This window comes from Onychostoma macrolepis, chromosome 02 (genome assembly GCF_012432095.1).
Source record: "Onychostoma macrolepis isolate SWU-2019 chromosome 02, ASM1243209v1, whole genome shotgun sequence".
NCBI lineage: Eukaryota > Metazoa > Chordata > Actinopteri > Cypriniformes > Cyprinidae > Onychostoma > Onychostoma macrolepis.
Window position 1 is genome coordinate 31,219,304 of NC_081156.1, and position 16,395 is coordinate 31,235,698.

The following is a 16,395-nucleotide window of genomic DNA, read 5'->3' on the forward strand; positions in this document are numbered from 1 at the left end:
ATGACGACGTTAAACAATTAAAAACGAGTAAATCTTTAATGTATCATCTCAAAAACAAATAGTACAAGAATAGCATTTTCAAGATCAACCAACAAACATGTTTAAAAAAGAAAAAAAAAAAGAAGGAATAGAATGCTATCTGCCTGCAAATCAGAAAATTTACAAAACAGGATTTTCAACAAGGACAAGATCACATATTTAGGTCCATTCCGTTGAAAACCTGTTCTTCCACTAACGGGAAACGCTAATGGTATCAATACAGAGATTGTACTACGTTTTCTATATTTACACCAATTTTACGGCATTTGAAGATGAACATTCAGTGTTCCCTGTAATCAACACTTTGCTAATACAACTCAACCTCGTCCTCTTCATCGCCTGTATCGGTATCGTTTAAAGTGGAACCACAGCTGAAAGATTCCATTGGCGAACTGGCAGCGGAAGCCATGGCGATGGGAATACTCCCATTCACGGTTCACAATCTTAAATGCGATGTCCTCGTACGGCGGTCCGGCGTGGAAGCGCAGTATTCCGAAGTCTTTGTTGTCGGGACAGGGCTCGAGGAAGTACTGCGGAGTCGAGCGCTTGTCGATGAGATCAGGGTAGAAGATGTTGAACTTGTAGCCTTGGACGATCTTGGGCGGCGGGTTGTCGAAGTCGTAATGCGTCTGGTTGTATTTGTTCCACTCAAAGCCGGTGTGGACACGGTTGAAGAAGCGTGGCTTACGCGGACGGTATTTGTCGGCCCACAGGTACATTTTTCCAGTCAAAGGCATTTCAACGCTAAACTGGGCCTCGTCGCCGCCCATGCCCTCTTTAGCAAGACGCACGAATGCATCTTCAGCGCTTTCATTTGCATCACCTGTTCAAGAAAAATACAATACAAGTTAGCATTAGCATGAGTAAATCTTCACAAATGTGTTTACAAGTGTGAGCGATAAAATAGTTTTGTTTCTAACAGTTAATAATCTTCACAGTCATATTTCCAATTGGCTAACATGACATTTTCTGTAATTACAGGTCAACGAAACAACTCATTTATAAAATGTTGCACAGAAACCATCCTAAATTTGATCTAACGATCATCTCTCGAATATGCATATGTTTGATTCATAGAATGAACGTACGAACAGAAAATGTGCGTACGCGTCTCTTTCAGAAAGACACGATTTTGCCTCAACAGATTGTGTGATTGGCTAACTGGACTAACCAGTGGACCAATCACATTGCATGGAATGGAAACAGTGCCTTAATCGCAAATGATTTATGCAATATTCCAAGTTAAATTCACAACTTTAGATGGAAATATCTCAAGCTAAACATGTTCTTCTGTAACCATCAGCCCATTAGAATGAAAGCCTTAAAGGATTTTTTTTAAAGGTGAATTTGCCTTCACTGAGTCAGTTTCCTGTATTTCTGCTGTTTGTAACTCCCAAATTTTCTACATATTTTTCTATAAACAAACTTTTTTGCCCTTTAGGTGAATTTAAGTGTGAGACTATTTCCTGGACTTTCATCCCCTTTATACAGTAGGGTGAGTTACAAAAGGGAGGGAAAAAAATAAAATGCGCCTCCCTGTGGCCAATCATACAATTACATGCTTTTTTTTGCCACCCAGTATGCAGGATAATCGTGAAAAAATCGTAGAGAGATAGAATGATAGGTGATTTTAAGAAAAAATTAATCTTTCTACACATCTATAAAAAGTTTCAAACAATGAAAGTGCACATTATATTCAACTTCTTAAAGTTCATATTTTACCTTTCTTCCTGCTGCACTTCTAGTACTGAAATCTTAAAGCATGTGGTGCGTTTTTCACTATGGAATAGTTTGAATTTGACCACGATATATAAAGCAATGGAGTGATACGCACCGGTCACCTGCAGCTGTCTCCGGGCCAGCTGGAGTCTCTGCAGGTCCTCCTCCACGTTGATGATGTGCGTGTCCAGCGGTAACTCTGAGGGCTGCAGGAGGGTGGGACTGTAGCGGCCGGAGTCGTACTCCGCCTGACTCTGCTGGATCAAATCCTCCTCTGTTAACACGGCCTCCGGTGCTTCATCTTTCCCTCCCTCCTCCTCCCCTCCTTTGTCTCCCTCTCCTCCCTTCTTCTCCTCAGGACTGCTCCTTCCAGACCGCTCACCCTCTTCTCCATCCTGCCTCTTGGTCCGTCTGTCTCTATCGTGACCTTGCTGAGAGCTGCCTGGCTCCTCATCTGCAGACTCTGCCGCTGTAGGGCTACTGGGAAACAAAATGGACAAATCACAAATTGGGTATGTTTCAAATTTAATTCAATCAATTGAATTAAGTAATTTGTGATACGATTATTTTTTAAATATTATATATTTTATTAGGGCTGAATATCTAGATAAAATGATCATATTTCCATGATGTTTCCAGGCCTAAATATAGAAAAAAAAATATTTTAAGAATCCTAATATAATACAAATATTATAATAAAACATTCCCTGATATTTCCACCATGGAAACACTGCAATATCAGCATACTGCTTGGTGAGAAGTACATATTGTATATATATGCTTTAAAAAAACAACAAAAAATAAAAACATTAAACAGTACGCAGAATGCAACAATTGCTTCAAATTGTATTATACTATTTTGTTACATGACCACACTAAGTTGCATGTTTAAGGTTGTGTTAAATTAATTTACATCTGAGAAGTATAGTAATTTAGCATTTATCATCCGTCTAAATTTGTCTAAAAACATTTAGATTTAGAAGTCTAAATGTTAAGAAATCACACATTGGGTGTGTTTGGAATGCAATTAATTTCACAGAATGTTCCGGTGGTTTGTGATCAAGTTATTATTTTTGTTAATTAAAAAAATATATTTTAAAGCTACATTTCAAGAATAACTTTAGTAATTTGAGTCATTTAGAACTAGAAAAAAATCAATTTACATTTTATTTAGGTATAAATTTCCATCTTGGAAATACAGTTATTAAAAAAATGAAAAATAATAATAATTATTAAAAAAAAAATAATAATAAAATTCATCAGTCTGAATGGTCAGGTGGAAGTGAAATCACTCACATGGGCCGCTCATTCTCCGGCTCTTCTTTGATGATGGGGAAAAGCGGTTCACTCTCCACACCCTGTTCCTGTTTGAGTTTATACAGCTTCTGCCGCAGGACGTCCTGATGCCGCTCTCTCAGCCTTCACAAACACACACAGACCCATAAGGTAAGACATCGCTGAACTCTAAAAACCCTCAGAGTCCCGTGACAGTTGTGGTCTGATACGCACCTGGCTCGTGCCATGTAGACCCGCACCTGCTGCAGGAGACTCTCCCAGTAGCCGATGTCCAGGTTGGAGCCTCCGGCCTGGATCTTATTCTCGATGTTCATATAAAGAGCCTGAAGCTGACTGTACGTCTTCCCTTTAAACACGCTCTGCACGTCTGTGCTGACGGATGTGTTTATGCCCTCACGACGGTCACCTGACATGATACCAAAAACAGAGATGGATGAGGGATTGTGCTCTGGACTTTCTTTAAATATTCTAAATAGCATAATGCATCAGGGTTGCATAATATTCATATATCCCCTATATAACATTGTTTCATGAATCTAACAATAATAATAAATAAACTGTTGTATAATAATAAAAAATACACCACAGTTAAAAACTCAAATTAATTAAACATTTAATATTTACTCTGAAATGATTTCACTGTAAACTATACATAGTGTAACTGTAATAGTGCAGGTCATCACATCACCTGGTCCTTTGCCTGACGCCTCCAGTTTGCGCAATTTGCTGATTTCATCTTCAGTAATGGTGGTCATATCCCTCCAGAAATCCACGTTCTTGCCCTGTTCCAGCTCCATGTACACCTGCAGCCAAAAACACAACCAGATCAAAATCATCATTGAACTTGTGCAAAAAATAACTGTTACTTCACATTTGAATCCTATTTTGTGTAAAAACTGGCAGCCCAATCACATGTTAAAATGATTTTTCATCTCTCTCTCATCACACACCTTGATGTCCTCCAGCAGGTCGTCCATGTCTGTGGCGGTGAGTCCGTTGAGGAAGGTGTACGGTTCGTGCATCTCCACTGACAGATCATCGTCTTCAGCGCTGATGTATTTAGCCAGCAGGTCGATGGGCTTCGCTCGGCCGTCACGGATCCGGATCTTAGACCTGCATCACATCACAGAAGCGTGTTACAAATGGTCCAATCATATACATGTATGAAAACACGACACGTCTGAAGAGTGTGACCTCAGCTTGGCCTGATGCAGGTGAAAGTTGTCCTCCTGTTCCGCCCATGTTTTGAAATGTTCGGCCTCTTTCTCTCTCTGCAGCATCTCCAGCTCCTGCTCGCGCATGGACTTCTCCCGCTCTCGCTCCAGACGCAGCTGCTTCACCTGAACACAGATCTCACAGCTTTACTTCACTTCAGTTTGTCTCGAGTTCATTTACCCAAAGCACTTTGTTTGCAGCATTTAGACATAAAATACAGTAACATCTATTATGAGCAAACATTTGATTAGAGAGCCTAATCAACAGTTATGAATGTCATGAAAGTTTGAATCATATCTTGTCATAAAGTTCATGAACTACTGACCTTATAAGCATCATTGTATGTTTGTTAATGACTAATGAAATTATTTCAAATATCACATTAGTTTATGGTGCCTCCTGTTAACTAAAAATAGTTTTTTTGTAATCAAGTTATGTAGTTATTCTTAATTTAATTTCAAAATCCTTCAAAAAAAAAAAACAACAACATTTTTTCTGAATTATCCCCTTCAATTCAATAATGATTCAGTGTAAATTAGTATAAATAGTAATGACTATTGAAACTATTTTAAATATCACTTTTGGTTAACTAAAAATATTTGACACAAAGTAAAAGTTATAATATTTAAAAAATGTTTCTCTAGTTATTAACACTTGAAACATTATAGAATGACATTTTTAAGGGGATTTTTATGTTGAAGGGATCATTTTTATTTTAGAAAATATATATATTTGATACATGAAAAAGATAGCTTTTCAACTAGATATTATCTTTTTGAATCTTCAAATATATATTATCTCTTTCTGTAGTGATTCTTAACTAAATTTCAAAGTCCCAAATTCCTAATTGTAAAATGTCTCATTATTCAAAAATGTTCAGTACCTTTTGCAACTCCCTGCGGTTTTCCACCTGGATGTGTTTATTTCTCTCCTTCAGATTTTTTTCTGACAAGTGCCCGATGCCCTTCTTCTCCAGAGCCTGAGAAACACAGAAACACTCACAGTAAGTGAAATACTAACCAGAATTTCCCATCAAACATCAACACACATTTGAGCTCTGCTCTCCTAGACATGCCTCTCACCTTCTGCCATTTGAAGGTGCCGAGCAGGTTGTTGTCTCCAAACGGGTTGTCTGCGTTGGTGTAGCCCATGTACTCTTCACTCCAGCCCATCTTCTCCCTCTTCTTCCTCTCTTTGGCCTCTTTCTTGGCCAGACGTCTGGCTCTCTTCTCCTCCGGGGTCTCCAGTGCCTTCATCATCTCCTTCTGTTTCTTCTTGTCTTCTTTGGTGGAGGAGGATCCCTGTGTCGTCTTGCCTCCCTGATCAGAGTCTGCGGAGGAGCTCGAGGAACTGGAGGATCTGGATTCAGAGCGTCCACGTCTGTCTCGATCCCCCTCTCTGCTCCTCCCCTCTCGGTCTTTCTCTCGGCTGGAGCTCCTGCTCGGTCGTCTCCTCTGCTCTCTCTCGCTGCTCCTGTCATCTCTGGCTCTGTTTCGCTCCGCGCTGGACTCTGAGCTGGAACGTGAGGAGCTTCTACTCCTCCTTCTGCTGCTCTTTTCATCCTTGTGTTTCTTCTTCGTCTTATGTTTCTTCTGATTGTTGTGATTATCACCTGAAGAGCTTAAACAACAAAGACACTTTAAAAAAAAAAAAAGTTATTTTTACAATCAGCAGTTTTCAATCTTTTAGATGCCACAGATTCCTAAATATGATCATCCTTATGCAAATGACCTCCATCCTAAAATTTAAAAGGGGTGTGTGTGTGTATGTATATATATATATATATATTTTAGGGGTGTCAACGTTAACGCATGTGATTAATCAAAAAATTTACGCGTTAATATTTTTTTTAACACATATTAATCGTTTGATAAGGTTTGACCCCAACTTCTGCCCGTCATCGCAGTGCGGAAGGTTATCTATCATTGTGTGAAAATACAGTCGCGGGAAAAAAATTACAGAGCCGTGGGTTGCGGTTTTTTGGGCTACTTTTATAATGTACCGCGCCCGCCCAAAGTGTATATAGTCAAATAAAAATAGATCCTTTTACTAATGTGTATTATACTTGAAATGTTCCTGGCAACTTAAGAACAGAGAGGCGGTTGTAACATCACAAACAACATGAGTTTCAGCAGAGCAGCAGAAATAAACATGACAACAGCCACTATAGATTATATAAGATAATGGTTTTTCTGAGTAAAAGTGTATTATTAATCTCATAAATTGTCTTATGAAGCATGATGCTGATATTAGCTCTAATGCAGCTGCAGAACAGGTCCAATTCTTCTTTATAATACATTTTGTCATAATACTATACGTACGGTCACAAGAAATGTTTTGTTGTATTTATTTAGAAATACTTTTGATAATAGTTGGGTAAATGTATCCTGGGATTGAAGCGATGTGGCTTGGTAAACGTTTTATTGCCAGTTTAAAGGCTGATAATTGCTGAATTAAAAACAAAAGAATAATAAGAATTATGTCTCATACCTGGCAGAAGTGTGAAAGGTTCTGTTTCCTTAAACTAGTTTGTCATGCATTTCTTTTTCAACACATTTACAGGTAAATCCTAGTATTTTAAATTTGTGATTAATCACAGTCCATGACTGTGATTAACACGATTCGATTTTTTAAATCGATTGACAGCACTATTTCTTATATAAAGACTTAATTTACACTTTGAAAATAAAGTAAAATATTATTTTAAAAATAATTTTTTTGTTTAGTTATAATTAACTACCATATTAATAAATGAACTATTTCGTGTCTCTTAAATTATAATAGGTGTATTTAAATTAATAAGTGTATTAGTATTGAAATGAAGAAATGAGCCGTCAACAATAAATAATTTATTCTTCATCAATTTTTACTTCTTTATTGTATTTTTGTTTCTTATGAACCTTTTTAATATAACTTTTTTTTTTCTGTAAAGCACTGGAATTACCACGGTGTATGAAATGTTCCTCATAAATAAACTTGCACTGTTGCCTATTAAATTACATTATTTTTTTTACTATAGTACTATATTGTACTATTGTATTTAAAATCAATTGTTATAATTATTGTAGTCTCTTTATTGTAGTTAAATCACAGTGCGAACAGAACAAGATGAAATAAAAAGTACTTTATAATATTCGGGCAATTATATTAATATAAAAAGCTTTAGATTTTTTGTTCCTTGTTATTATAGCACTGCACTGTTAAATGTATTATTTATTTATTTACCTGTTTATTTTAATATAACTTTTATTCACTTATTTTTAATATTCTTACTTAAGAAATAATTATTCAATCCTTAATTTCAATCTTATTGATTCAGTCGTTCATAGGCCCAACGTTACATAGTGTTTTCTCTAAGCTTTCCCACGGACCCCCTCCTACTACATAAACTGAAATTCCTACAGATTGCTTGATTTTTAGTTTATGATGGTTTTAAGTACCTGTCTCTGTCTTTCGATCTTCGGTGTGATCGAGCTCTTCTGTCTCTGTGATCGCGGTCAGAGTCGCTGGAGTGGCCGGACTCTCTCCCTCGGTGTCGGCTCGGGCCTGCGGATCCTCCGCTGCTCCTGGAGCCGCCGCTGTCAGACCGACCTCGTCTGCGAGAACCTTTCACAGGAGAGCGGTTCCGACCGTGTCTGTCCTCGGGCGAGCGCGAACGGACATATCTACGGGATCTTTCTGGAGAGCGAGACCGCGATCGGCTCCTACGGTGCTTCTTCGGTCCCATGTTTTCAGGTCCTGACTGCGAAGCGTCGCGTAAATAGCTAGTTTACATTCTTTACGATATTTATGTGTCTCAAATCAATTCTATGATAATATTTAAGATGAGGCAACAAGGCTTTCTTTGAATTTATATTGAGAAAATACACAGTTTCATTAGAATTTGAGCTTTACACAAATATTCGTATAATTTCTAGCAGGCGAAATATAGGGCTTCACATTGGGGTCCTTTTTGAGGCGAAATGTTGACGCCTTGTTTCTTCGTCATTTTAATTTTATTTTTCGTTAAAATTGTGATACACTTAAAAATGTGATACACATTTTGGAAAGATGTAGTGCATTTTCTCTTTGAAATGATTTTCCTGTTTTTAGTGATTTTCAGTTATGACTATGCATGTCCTGTGACTTGGTCGGTGTCGTGTCATAGCTGTGTGGGCGGAGTCAGCGTGGGGGAAAAAGCGTGACGGCTTGTGAAAGTAAACATTAGTCGTTTTGTTTTGCTTAATCTTAATAAAGTGATAAAGACTAGAGTAAACGCCTGTTATACCTTTTTATTTATATATTACAAATAATTTTAACATTGACAAAACATAAGTAACATTAAAGGTCTTCTAAAGTGCCTTGAAATGCGCAGCATTATGTGGTGTATGCTAAAATAGCCTAATCATTTTCACAAATACACGCCGTAAAATAAAAAGATATAAAATAACATGAAAATATCCTTTACGAAAATTAACCGTGGTTAAAACATGGTTATTACAAAGACTATAGAATACTTTGGTTATTATAGGTAAACCATGGTAAAAACAAATTAAACATGTTTTGCTACACTAATCATAGTTTAACCATGGTATTTGTAGTAAAACTGTGGTTATAGGCTACAACTGGTAATAAAAACGCCCCAGAAACACGGTTAGCCTACTATAGCCTACATTTACTATAGTAATACCATTGTTAATTTTCGTAAGGGATTGTATATAATAATATGAAATAAATGTTTTAATATGACATTTACATCACAAAATATCACAGGGAGTGACATTTATTTGATGTGAAGGAGGGTTGCTGTAAACCCCATCAGAACTGGGTTGCGGTGCAGGGGGACGGAACTAATGACAGGTCATTGAAGTTGTGTAGTCTATCTGAGTGCATATAAATATGAATATTAAGCTTGATATGTTTCATACGTTGTATATCCATAATAACTGCTGTCGGAGTTCCACTGAAAAATTTTTTAAGGTAAGTGGTCGCAAACAATTTATTTTAGCTACATTTAATTAAAAAAAAATATGTTGAAAGTAAACTAAATTTGTTTATTTAAATGTAGCTAAAATAAATTGATTGCAACCACTTACCTAAAAAAAATTGAGTAAATTCAATGAATCATTTTTTTTTCAGTGTCTGATGTTGTGTGCTACCTGCTCAGATGTGCTACCTCCGTCAGTTTATTCGGCAGTATATAAATCTTCAGATCGGATTTTTATTTTTTACTTATTAGAGGTACAGAACGCCACACAGCAACTTTTCAGCATTGCACCAAGCAAAAATCAATCGAAATCATAACAAAAAGTAAAGATCAAGCGTCTAACAAGGTCTCCGTACATTCATTTTTTTATTATTATGATTTTTTTTTTTTTAATTCAGTTTATTACACAATAGCGCAAGGCAAACATAGGGCAATGTTGTCAAAAGCATTCAAAACAGAATAACAACAACAACAAAAAATGAATACAAACATATATATTAAACAATAAAATAAAAAAGGATTAAAAAAATAAAACAAAAAAAGTATACATACATTAGGGCAGTTACATAAATTTGAAAAGCTTTAGAATTTGTATTGTTTTTATAAGCTTCTTATTTGGTGATCTCATATTAGAAAGGGTTTCAAAGTATATTTTAAGATCAGTGTTTATCCGTACATTAATTCGAACGGTTTGTTTTCCCCCCACGGCGTAAACGGATATGACGTTTTTGTGGGCGTTCCCAGCAATGCCGACCAAGTTCATGTCTGATGTCAAAAAGAAAACAAAACTACAAACATTTATTTTTCAAATAAATAATAGTCTTCTTCATTTCTTTAATTCTATAGTTTTTAAAATGAGTTTGGTAGAGTGTATTTTCTTCCATTGATTCTTTCAACTGGATGTGATGCTGTTTGTTGCCAGAGTTGGGTAGATTATTCCTGAAGAACATGACGAAGACAGACAGCGGACTCTACAGAGCAAGAGCAATAGAGGATAGTAATAAATTATTTGCTGAATACAAAGTATCTGTTATAGGTGAGTCTAATTCTTTGTGTGATGTAATGTGTGATGAAATGCATGAAAGACAATTCATAAGAGTAATATGTTCACTTTTTCAATTGTGTACAGTGTGCACATTTAAACCAGCTTGTGGCACATTGTCTTTATTTTAGGATTGTATCTGCTTCTGCAATAACTGCAAAACAAATTGTTGCTCATATAATATTCCTGTATGTTTATAATTTGTGTTGTGTTTAAATGTGAATGTCTACTGCATCACTGCTGTGATTGTGATCTTGGAGTAAATGTGTGTTTCAGATGCTGTGGAGGCTCCTGTCCTGACTGTGAACTCAAACTGGTCCAGCAGTGATTCCTGTACTGTGAGCATCACATGCAGAGTTCATGAGCTCATGATTAACTCCAGCTATCAGAACAACAGATGCTCTCCAGAGGAAGTGACATCACACATCAACACTCTCATCCTGGACTGCAGTGAGGAATCCATCATCTGTTACCATAGCAACCCTGTCAGCTGGAAACAAGACAGAATAAACATCAAACAGTTCTGTGTCAATATTAAAAGTAAATATCTCCTTCTATTCAAGACATGTATTGTGCACACATACACACCATGTGTAATATCTACTAGTCTTTTTTTTTATCCCACAAATCAATCATCTCTTGGTTTGTAAATTGCAAGTGGCATGTTATTTATAGATAATTAAGGGATTTTAAAGCTCACTATGAATAGACTAATTCATGCTGTTCTTCATCTTACTTTCCAGAGAAAGAAATACTGCAAATCCAACTTATTTCAATATTTCCCATCAATTTACTCTTTACTGTCATCGCTATGGCAGTGATAGTGTTTGGTGGTTTGGCCCTTTACTGTTGCTGCAAGAATAAAACAGGTTTGTCCATCCTACACATACTGAAAAACTGATCTCACACTAATACCTTAAATAGTTTCTTTGTTACTGAAAACTAGTGTTCAAGAGCAATTTAAAATTTGACAGACTCAAACGCGAATATGTTTTCACACAACCTGTAATCTGTGCAGTAAACTTACATTCTGACCTCTCAGATGCCAAACAAGCTGATGATACAGACTACGATGATGTTGAGGTGAGATTCAAATGACCGTTCATCTCTATTCCTGCAGACGTCAGATAAAACTGTGCTTCACATAACATTCTGTGATAGTTTGTTTTATTTCTCTTCAGACTCTGACCCAGAAGATGACAGGAGATACATGGACCACCGTTACCTACTGTACAGTAGGACGAAACCAAACACCTTCTTCTTCTCATGACCGCTGAAGACTCACAAACAGAGCTTAAAGCCTTAATTCAGTTTCCAGACTTAATGGGTCTTGTGGAAGTGTAAAGACACTATTTCTATTTTGACTCCAATGACCTTTATGCCGCAGCATGAATGGCTGCCCACTGTGTCACAGAGCAGCCAGGCTCTCTCACCACGTCATCACAAAGAGCACCCTCACCTGTATACTAATCACCTGCACCTGTTCCCAATCACCACAGCCACTTAGTCACAGTTCATAAGCACACACCTCAATCTCACTCATCGTCTGGTCTTGTTCATACGAAGTAGACTGCTCATGATATCACGGCTATGTACCTGGTACTTACCTCTAGTGGTCTCTCCAGCGTTGTCTCCTCAGAGTTCCCCAGTCTGTCTGCTCCAGTGATCCGCTCCAGAAACCTGCTACTCTGCCTGTGTGAGGTGTGTGTTCTGTTACAAGTTCCTAGTATTCCTGTCAAGACAAAGATATCATATCATCCTCTCATCGCACTCCAACTGGTCTACTGGTTTATCTACTCACTGTGTTCAGTCAACTTTGCTCTGCTGACCCAAAATAAACATCTGCTATTAATCGTTCTCTGTTTGTGTCTGCTTCTGTAACACACTGTGTGTGTGTTCACTATATTGTGTGTGTGCACTTTAATTTTGTCAGCTATTTCAATTTTAGTCCTGTGGTAAAATGTCCTTTTTGTTAGTGTTTTTTTTTTTTTAATCATATAGTCAACCCTATCCTATTTAGTCTGTCAAGTTTTAGTCGACTAAAAGTCTCAACATTTTAGCTTAGTTTTAGTCAATGAAAACTTGACATTTTAGCAGTAAGATTATTATTTATTAACCGTACATTAGTATTGATTTTGGAAGCCATTTTTAATTTAGTCTTACTCAAATGTACATTTTAGTTATCATAATTAGACAACCTTGTCAAGTTTAACTCAATAAAATGTGTAAGCGTTTTAGTCCATAATCTTTCACGTTTTCGTCATTCTGTATCGGGGTAGAGTGGGGGAAACGCCCTCCTTAAGGATTGTGCAAGTTTTTCTCTGTGAAACAAAACTGAAATGTGTTCAGAAAGGTTATCAGTTATTACTTGATGTGCATCGTTTGACAGAAACCTGGCTAAAACCAGATGATTACAATACTTTAAACGAGTCTACACCCCAAGATTACGGTTACAAACATGAGCCGTGTCCAAAAGGTAAAGGGGGAGGTGTTGCAGCAGAGCGATGATATCTCAGATCATTATCTAGTCTCCTGTATATTCCATATACCTAAAGCTGTAAAGGCAACTCCTTGTTACAAATATGATAGAACCATCACTTCTACCACAAAAGACTGCTTTATAAATAATCTTCCTGACTTATCTCAGTTCCTCAGCATATCCAATAGCTCAGAACAACTTGATTCTGTAACAGAAACTATGGACTCTCTTCTCTAGCACTTTAGATACGGTTGCTCCTTTACGCATAAGGAAGATTAAGGGTGAATCCCATTTCTCTGTCGTACCCCTTCCCCTTCGTCTTACCCCTAGCCCTTGTCCCTCGAAAACCGAGTGGTAAGCGCTAGGGGTGAAAACATACCCCTATGAAATGAGACACCACTTGGTTACGGTTACGTCGTCATACACCGTCGCTAGCTGGCTGCTACGTCACCAGAGCCGACAAGTGTTGATCACAAACTTTGGATCGTTTTACAAACTTGTTAAAACTGTAGGCATGCATGGAGTCCATTCAAGGCTAGTCTGCGGGACTGTTGTGCAACTCAGCAATGTAACATTAGCGTAGCAAACTAGCGATTTTTTTAAACATTTCAATTAAGAACATGGTTGCAAATATATATGTACAGGACTGTCTAGAGCACAAAACAAGACTGTCGTAATTTTTAAATAAATTATTTAAGCCGAAAATACTTGAATACTTGATGATCTGGCCGCCATTGTTGCCGGTTGCGCAGTGTGTTCTGGGTACCCCTTGGTTTCAAGTAAGCTTGCGAAAATGCTTGGTTTTAAGTATCTACCCTTCCCTTAGCCCTACCCCTCGATCAAAACGAGAATTGGGATAGCCCTTACTCTCACGTGAACGCGCAAAACTAAGGGGAAGGGCTAAGGGGAAGGGGTAAGACAGAGAAATGGGATTCACCCTAAGGATAAGAGTCCAACACCGTGGTATAATGAGCACACTCGCGCCCAAAAGAGAGCAGCCCGGAAAATGGAGCACAGCTGGAGGAAAACAAAACTAGAGGTATTTCGTATAGCTTGGTGGGAAAGTACCCTATCCTACAGAAAAGCATTAAAAACTGCTAGATCTGATTACTTTTCGTCTCTTCTAGAAGAAAACAAACATAACCCTCAGTATTTATTCAATACAAATTAACGAAAAATAAAGCATCAACAGGTGTTGGCACTTCCCAACAGCACAGCAGTAATGACTTTATGAACTACTTTACTTCCAAGATCGATACTATCAGAGATAAAATTGTTACCATGCAGCCGTCAGCTACAGTATCGCATCAGCACTATAGATCCCCTGAGGAACAATTCCACTCATTCTCTACTGTGGGAGAGGAAGAATTGTATAAACTTGTTAAATCATCTAAACCAACAACATGTATGTTAGACCCTATTCCATCTAAACTACTAAAAGAGCTGCTTCCAGAAGTCATAGATCGTCTTTTGGCTATTATTAATTCATCATTGTCATTAGGATATGTCCCCAAAACCTTCAAATTGGCTGTTATTAAGCGTCTCATTAAAAAAACACAACTTGACCCCAAAGATCTAGTTAATTACAGACCGATCTCAAATCTCCCTTTTCTGTCAAAGATACTAGAAAAGGTAGTATCCTCACACTTATATTCCTTCTTAGAGAAAAATGGTATCTGTGAGGAATTCCAGTCAGGATTTAGATCGTATCATAGTACTGAGACTGCTCTCATTAGAGTTACAAATGACCTGCTTCTATCATCTGATCGTGGTTGTATCTCTTTATTAGTTCTACTGGATCTTAGCGCTGTGTTCGACACTATCGACCACAACATTCTTTTGAATAGACTAGAAAACTTAGTTGGCATTAGTGGAAGTGCCTTAGCATGGTTCAAATCATGCTTATCTGACCGCCATCAGTTCATAGCAGTGAATGATGAGGTATCATATCGATCACAAGTGCAGTATGGAGTACCTCAAGGCTCAGTACTAGGGCCGTTACTTTTGAGGCTTTACATGTTACCCTTGGGTAACAAGAGGTTGGTGAGGGGGCTGGTGATGGTACTATAATTATGGATAAATCGTCGGTAGAAGTTGGAGAAGCCGAGGAACCTTTGGAGTTCTTTTATGGAGGAAGGTACTGGCCAGGATCTTATTGCTTCCACCTTCCCCTCGTCCATACGGATGCCACCACTATCGATATTGTATCCCAGGAATTGAACTGAGGGTTGATGGAATGAACACTTCTCAGCTTTGAGGAACAGATGGAACTCACGCAGGCGTTGGAGGACCTCCGCAACATGGTGGTATTCGGCCAAGCTCCGAGAGTAAATGAGGATATCATCGATGTAAACCAAGACGAACAGGTGTAAATACTCTTGCGGATCTACCGGGGTGGCACCCCTAAGATAAAGCTGTGCCACCCCACCTGCCACCCCAGAATTATCACAGAATAAAATATAAATGTAAGCTGTGCTTCATGTGCTACTTTTCAGCCGCGGCGATGACAGCCTAACGGAAAATAATGGCAAAAAACAAACAAACAAGTCTTTCACTAAACTGTGCACGATGGTTGCACGCGCAAGCAGCGCGTCCAGTGTAGTCGGCTTCATTAACAAATGACTCTTATGAACCGGTTCTTTTTGAGTCGAAAACACAAAGCGCGGCCCATACGAATTGTTTTTGCATTTGTTCGTGAATCAGATACCGATTCTCGGTTTATTCAGAAGTCCTCTGAGAAATCTAATCCCGTCCGGATGTGTCTGAGATAAGTGAGATTCATCCCGTAATTGTTTGGTGATCGATTCTCCGACCGCTCGCTCCACTTTCATCATGGATATAGAGACCTTTCTGCCATATCGGACGAAACAATAACATGAAATCAATAAGAAGATGCAGATCAGGGGCAGATCTAGAAAATAATTTTTAGGGTGGCAAAGGGGTGGCACGGGGTCTATGAGGGGTGGCAACACCAAAGCAAGCCCCCATCCATAGTTTTTGGGGATTGATTGTCTGTCATGCACAGTTGTTCACAAATATTGCATTACCATTAAGTAATCATCTATACTGTTTAAAATTAAAATTTTCAATATCCATCATGGCACAAAGTCAATACACAATATAAAAAACTTCAACAGGTTCTAAATGTTTCTGAGCTTGTATCACTAAAGAAGACATGCAGTTCTATTAATATTACATAGGCTACTTAGATGGTATAAATCATGTTTTAGTGCAAGTTTAAGAGTAACACTTTTGAATTTTCTAACATTAGAAAGAAATACAATAATATCAAAGCATTGCAACTGGATCAGTTTTGAAAACAATGTTTGATTTTCTGTTATTACCAAAGGTGGGAATGTCTGTAATCACCCAGAACACACTATAAATAGTCTAGCAACACCCCAACAACTGCAAGAGCCTAGCAACCACCCAGAACATCCTAGCAACACTTTAGCAAACACCTAGAACATCTAACTGACCAAACTATTTATGTTTCTTAAACAAAAATTTAAGACAAGCCAGCATAAATGTGTCTATCTGTCACGTCCCTGGACTGTCTTGTGTGTGTTTTGCTCCCCATGTGTGCCCTGTGACCTAGTTTCTGTCTCCCCTTGATTGGTTAATTTGATTCCAGGTGTG

General features: G+C 37.9%; 2 protein-coding genes and 1 long non-coding RNA gene across 7 annotated transcripts; 1 reads left to right on the forward strand and 2 right to left on the reverse strand.

Moving 5' to 3' along the window:
- Positions 1 to 70: 70 nt before the first annotated feature.
- Positions 71 to 8,107, reverse strand: cactin. Of its 2 annotated transcripts, none has more exons than XM_058749178.1 (10): positions 7,710 to 8,107; positions 5,352 to 5,889; positions 5,153 to 5,248; positions 4,249 to 4,394; positions 4,005 to 4,167; positions 3,743 to 3,857; positions 3,268 to 3,460; positions 3,055 to 3,177; positions 1,874 to 2,235; positions 71 to 862 (listed from the first exon to the last, which is right to left on the reverse strand). In XM_058749178.1, the coding sequence occupies exons 1-10, from the start codon at positions 7,994 to 7,996 to the stop codon at positions 372 to 374; spliced, it is 2,514 nt and encodes an 837-aa protein (XP_058605161.1). In that variant the 5' UTR covers positions 7,997 to 8,107; the 3' UTR covers positions 71 to 371. The 2 variants fall into 2 exon arrangements, with proteins under 2 accessions (XP_058605161.1, XP_058605152.1); XM_058749169.1 differs by having other exon boundaries at positions 1,874 to 2,238; positions 7,710 to 8,101.
- Positions 8,108 to 10,132: 2,025 nt separating this feature from the next.
- Positions 10,133 to 11,595, forward strand: LOC131533047 (SLAM family member 9-like). 4 transcript variants are annotated; one of them, XM_058765051.1, is made up of 5 exons: positions 10,133 to 10,271; positions 10,554 to 10,817; positions 11,021 to 11,146; positions 11,296 to 11,360; positions 11,459 to 11,595. In XM_058765051.1, the coding sequence occupies exons 1-5, from the start codon at positions 10,184 to 10,186 to the stop codon at positions 11,552 to 11,554; spliced, it is 639 nt and encodes a 212-aa protein (XP_058621034.1). In that variant the 5' UTR covers positions 10,133 to 10,183; the 3' UTR covers positions 11,555 to 11,595. The 4 variants fall into 4 exon arrangements, with proteins under 4 accessions (XP_058621034.1, XP_058621043.1, XP_058621053.1 ...); XM_058765060.1 differs by having other exon boundaries at positions 11,320 to 11,360; XM_058765070.1 differs by having other exon boundaries at positions 11,439 to 11,570.
- LOC131533064 (uncharacterized) lies at positions 10,631 to 11,642 on the reverse strand. Its single transcript, XR_009269034.1, has 3 exons — positions 11,503 to 11,642; positions 11,305 to 11,391; positions 10,631 to 10,767 (listed from the first exon to the last, which is right to left on the reverse strand). It is a non-coding gene; the product is annotated as an uncharacterized LOC131533064 (long non-coding RNA).
- Positions 11,643 to 16,395: the final 4,753 nt, after the last annotated feature.

Bases quoted from the DNA above. Each gene is read 5' to 3' on its own strand.
- cactin (XM_058749169.1), bottom strand. From the start codon at position 7,996: ATGGGACCGAAGAAGCACCGTAGGAGCCGATCGCGGTCTCGCTCTCCA. The intron at 4,395-5,152 runs GTACTGAACATT...ATCTGTGTTCAG, and splicing joins ACCGCAGGGAGTTGCAAAAG to GTGAAGCAGCTGCGTCTGGA. The intron at 3,178-3,267 runs GTGCGTATCAGA...GTGTTTGTGAAG, and splicing joins GTCTACATGGCACGAGCCAG to GCTGAGAGAGCGGCATCAGG.
- LOC131533047 (XM_058765051.1), top strand. From the start codon at position 10,184: ATGACGAAGACAGACAGCGGACTCTACAGAGCAAGAGCAATAGAGGAT. The intron at 11,147-11,295 runs GTTTGTCCATCC...TAATCTGTGCAG, and splicing joins TTGCTGCAAGAATAAAACAG to TAAACTTACATTCTGACCTC. The intron at 11,361-11,458 runs GTGAGATTCAAA...ATTTCTCTTCAG, and splicing joins CAGACTACGATGATGTTGAG to ACTCTGACCCAGAAGATGAC.